The sequence below is a fragment of the Hipposideros armiger genome, unplaced genomic scaffold, assembly GCF_001890085.2.
Source record: "Hipposideros armiger isolate ML-2016 unplaced genomic scaffold, ASM189008v1 scaffold_62, whole genome shotgun sequence".
NCBI classification, from domain to species: Eukaryota; Metazoa; Chordata; class Mammalia; order Chiroptera; family Hipposideridae; genus Hipposideros; species Hipposideros armiger.
The window spans coordinates 701,687-706,283 of NW_017731412.1; the positions used below are offsets into that span (position 1 = coordinate 701,687).

A 4,597-nucleotide genomic window follows, 5' to 3' on the forward strand; every position below is an offset into this window, starting at 1 on the left:
TCAATATGTCATTATAAAATAGGCTTTGTGTTAGATGATTTTGCTCAACTGTAGGCTAATGTAAGTGTTCTATGCATGTCTAAGATAGGCTAGGCTAAGCTAGGATGGATTTCTGTGGAGATTTTGGAAAGGAGGTATGCTGTGCTTCCCCCAAAGCCAGCTGTGGTTATAGGGTGCTATGCGGCAGGCAGGAAAATGCAAACTTGGTTTTGAGAGAAGAGAAGTATAATAGAAAGGAGTTAACAAAGTCTGCCTCTGGGGGTGAGCTCCTAGGAGACGTTCGCTTTCTGCATTAACTCCTGGATTGTTCAACTTTTAAAAAATGACATAGACAATGCTTTCTGAAATTGGACAAGAAACCCCACTAGAGGGAAAAAGAAAATGCGGGCGGGGAGGGAGAAAGGCTGCATGGTTTTCAACTGTTTTTTCATCTCCAATCTTCAAAGGCTCCACTAGGAATGAGAGCCACCCCCGCCAGCAGGGGGAAATGAAGCGGGCAGGCTTTCCTGGCAATGATTACCCAAGCAGACTATCCAGTAAGTCAGGTGGTGAAACATGTAAGATTCAGAAGTTCACCACTCTTGTTCTAAGCACTTAAGAGAATGCATCTGGTAGCCTGGGTCTGCTAATACTTCAAACGGACTTTTCAGTGTGTTATTAAATGACTCAGTCTAAAAAGGAAAGATCTTTTTGAGAGTAATGGGGTTAATTAAGCATCATATTGGGTATGTTTTCTTATTAAAGTAAAAGTTACATAACATAAAATTGAAAATGAGCCATTTCAAAGTGTACAATTCAGTGGCGTTCAGTGCATTCACTGTGCTGTCAACCATAACTTCGTTCTATTTCCAAGACCACTGGAAAGACAGTTGGCAAGAGACATTAGTTTCTTGACATGGGGGCCCCTCTATTAGGCAACTGTAGTGGGCTGATGAGTATCCCCCCGCAAATGCACGTTCACGTGAAACCTCAGAATGTGATATTTGGAAATAGGGTCTTTGCAGATGTAATCAAGATAATATTGGATTAGGATGGGCCCTAAATCCAATGACTGGTGTCCTAATAAGAGAGAACACAGAGAGACACACAGAGAAGACCATGTGAACATGGAGGCAGAGATGGGAGTAATGCACCTACAAGTTGAAGAATGCCAGGGGCTGCTGGGAGCCACCAGAAGCTACAAGAGACAAGGAAGGAATCTTCCCTGGATCCTTTGGAGGAAGCACAGCCCTGCCAACACCTGNCCTCTTCCCCCACTAGCCCGGTCTGCCCATCTTTAAGTAATTGGCGTGGGAGTCTCTTAGCTGCTCTTTGTGATGGGTAGAGGTTTGTTTGATGAGTTACAGCAGTTCAAATTGCAGTGATTTCCAGGGGAGAACGCAGGGAGCCCTCCTCACAGCCACCATTTCCCCCTCGACCCACTTTTTGGGTAATTCTTTATCTCAATAACTCAAGGAAATGCTGCCATATAGTTATGTCGTCCCGTCCCCTGTGTTCATATGTCGACTACACCCCTCCGCTACTGTCGGCAAACAGCTTTTGTTTTGTGTGTTTAACACATACCTGTGGCTTGTCCACCTGTGGCAGGCTCTCTGCTGGGCACTAAGGGTGACATTTATACAAGATTTCCAGCCCCTGCCCTCAGAGAGGGGGCAGTAAACCAGGAAAGAGACACTTGGTGTCCCAGGTTGGCTCTCCATTTTGTTAAGTTCAAAAGTGGGATCAAACCAAATGAGACAGATTCATGCTGGACCAAGTTCATGAGATTGATTTGGAAACGAGAATGTCAATTTTGTCATTTTAAGTGAGGTCTGTATTTCTAGTAACCAGACCCTTTGAATCTCCAGTTCAGAACGCTGCCTTCCTTTAGTCAGGGGGCTGGCAAACTAGTAAGTAATTTGAATTATTAGTAAATTAGGAATTAGAAAATTCCTGGGTGAGCAATGGAATCTGCAAAAAGAGATGAATCACAGTGGTAGTTTGTGAAGTTAGTGATCATGTTTGGGTCACAGATTCCTTTAAGAATTTGAGGGAAAGTTTGATTCTCGAGCTCAAGAAAAATACACCTGTATAATTTCTGCAGACAGTGTCAGGTGAGTGACGAAGCTCATTGGATGACCGCAGGCCTTATTTCACTCAGGTTAAGCCACATCTTGATAAACAGTCCCTATTCCATTAAAGACTAATTTGACTGATTTGAATAGCACTTCACACACTCTGTTATATATGCGTATACCTGTACTGTTATTTACTTTTTTTCTTTAAATCAACTCTTGTATTCAGATAAAAATTTAAAAAACACCTGATTGCCATACATAAAAAAATAACATTTAACTGCTATAAATAGAAGGCATTATATACAAGATGAAAGTGAAACAATATTGCTAAATGTAAAATGATGAAATACAAATAAATGTAATCATTCTATCACGGTTTGTACCTGAAATAAGTGCGCCTCAGTGAGCAGATTAGGATTTTCTGGACTGGTTGGCAACAACAGGATATTCCAGTTTATATTGCTTCAAGATGAAGTCTGATTCACTGCCAATAAAATGAAAAAGGAATTTTAGCTTCGATGGTAACTAGCAACAACAATGCCACGATGCATAAATTTAGCAGCAAANAAAATGATGGTTATAGATGTTATTGAGGGCAGGGAGGGCTAGGACTGAACCTGCAGAGTTGCAGTATCTAAGGACAGACTGGGGGTGGCGGGGGGCGGGGAGCCTGAAAAGAGGAGGCTTGAGCTGAGGTGAATTGGGGTGTGGGGAAGCCAAGTGTACCACGCTGCTGATACGGGAGGTCTCGGGAGCTGAGATGTGGAAGAACAGGAGAAAGCCTTTGAGGAAAGAGGTGGCAGGACTCAATTCCTCAGCCCAACACCCACACTGCCAAGCATTGCTTCCTGCTTGTGATCAAGATTCCTGTAATTGGAGCTTTGGAACTCAAGGGACGATACTAATAAAAAGAGGGCTTTTTCAGAAGAGAAGTCAGGTTTGCAAGGAGGACTGACAAGAACATTTCTTCTTGTAGACTTGTTTTTACAGAAGGCTTCCTTGGTATTCTGAGTCTGTGCTAGATTTTCTTATGTATGTGACCTCATGTAATGCTCACAGCAACCCCATGGAGGAGATACTGTTGTTATGCCGTTTTACAGACGAGACACATTGAGGGGAAGTACTAGCCCAGTAGTGGGGAAAGCTGGGATTCAAGCCCAAATCCTTCTGAATCTGGAATCTCCCCACTTAACACACTGAGACACCGGTGCACTTCAGCCCATCACTTTCCCCCTTGCTTTGATTCTTTGGGAGGAAAGCATGGATCTAGGTGACGGTCTCCCAACCTTGGCATTATTAACATTTAGAATTGGGCGATTCTTTGTTGTGGGGGACTGTCCTGTGCAGTGGAGGGTTGTTGAGCAGCATCCCTGACTTCTCGCCACTAGATGCCAGTAAGAGCCCCATCCCCTGATCCCATGACAATCAAAAAGGACTGGGTGAAGGGGAGGCAGGGTGTGATGTCATGCAGAACACAGCCCGAGCGGTTCCTGGGACTGGCTGTTTGGCCACTGAGGTGTTGGAAGTAAGGAAAGCCCTCTGCTCCTACTGGGGCTGCACCCAGCTGAAGGTGCCTCCAGCCCATAGGGTAGCATGAAGATTTAACAGCTTTTCTGCACCCCTCTTACAGGTCACAGTCAAAGTTCCTCAGAAGAACTCGTAAAGAACCGCACCAGCTTCCTGACTTATCCAGTGAGACAAAGCTCAACAATACCAACAAAACCAAGAAGAATGACCCTTGCGCTCTAAAAGTCTCAAAAGAGAAATTCTCCCCCAAAAATCTCTTGGATCAAGAAGGTCCCAGAATTTGACTTCCTGTTGGGTGGGGGTGGGGCGAAGAGGATATGGGAAGTTTGAAACTGCAATATTACTACCAGCGTTCAGGGTGATTTTTCAAAAGCAGATTCAAATGTCTCATCCCATCCATGATGGCTATGCATCTTGCTTTGTATTCTGGACTAAAACTCATTAAAAACAGTGCTGTTCTTTACTTTTTGGGTAATTATTCCCCCCCACCCCAGCTTACTGGTTATTTACTTTTTTTTTCCTTTTTATTTATTAGTTTGAGGTGTACAAAACAATGCAATAGTTATCCTTTTCACCCCTCACAAAATGACAACCCTCCTCCCTCACCCACTGCCCTCCCACCCCCGATATCATACGTATCTATTACAATTCCATTGACTCCATTCCCACACTCTACTCCATATCTTATGACTATATATGTATTAAATTATAGTTGACATATAATATTATTCAATGGCAGCTTCAGATGTACAGTGCAGTGGTCAGGCCTCTACACCATCTATGAAGTGGTCTCCCCAACAAGACATGAGTCCATCTAGCCCCCTAAAAAATATTTACAACATTATTGATTATATTCCCCAAACTGTCTTCTATCCCTGAGGCATTATTATGGTTACCAATTTATGTTGTCTCGTCCCTTCCCCTTCTCTCTCATCCCCATCCCGTCCCAACTAGCAACCATCAGTTTTTCCTCTGTGTCTCTGAGACTATTTCTGTTTACATTGCTCATTTAT

The 4,597-nt window shown here is 43.5% G+C and overlaps 1 protein-coding gene across 2 annotated transcripts in view; it reads left to right on the top strand.

Moving 5' to 3' along the window:
• The window catches only part of ALDH2 (aldehyde dehydrogenase 2 family member), a 47,375-nt gene extending 43,328 nt beyond the window's left edge, over window positions 1-4,047 (top strand). For both annotated transcript variants that reach the window (XM_019641618.1, XM_019641619.1), the window contains one exon: window positions 3,688-4,047. In XM_019641618.1, coding sequence (XP_019497163.1) covers window positions 3,688-3,720 — 33 coding nt within the window. In that variant the 3' untranslated portion in view covers window positions 3,721-4,047. The remainder of the gene's footprint in view (window positions 1-3,687) is intronic.
• The last annotated feature ends 550 nt before the right edge of the window (window positions 4,048-4,597 follow it).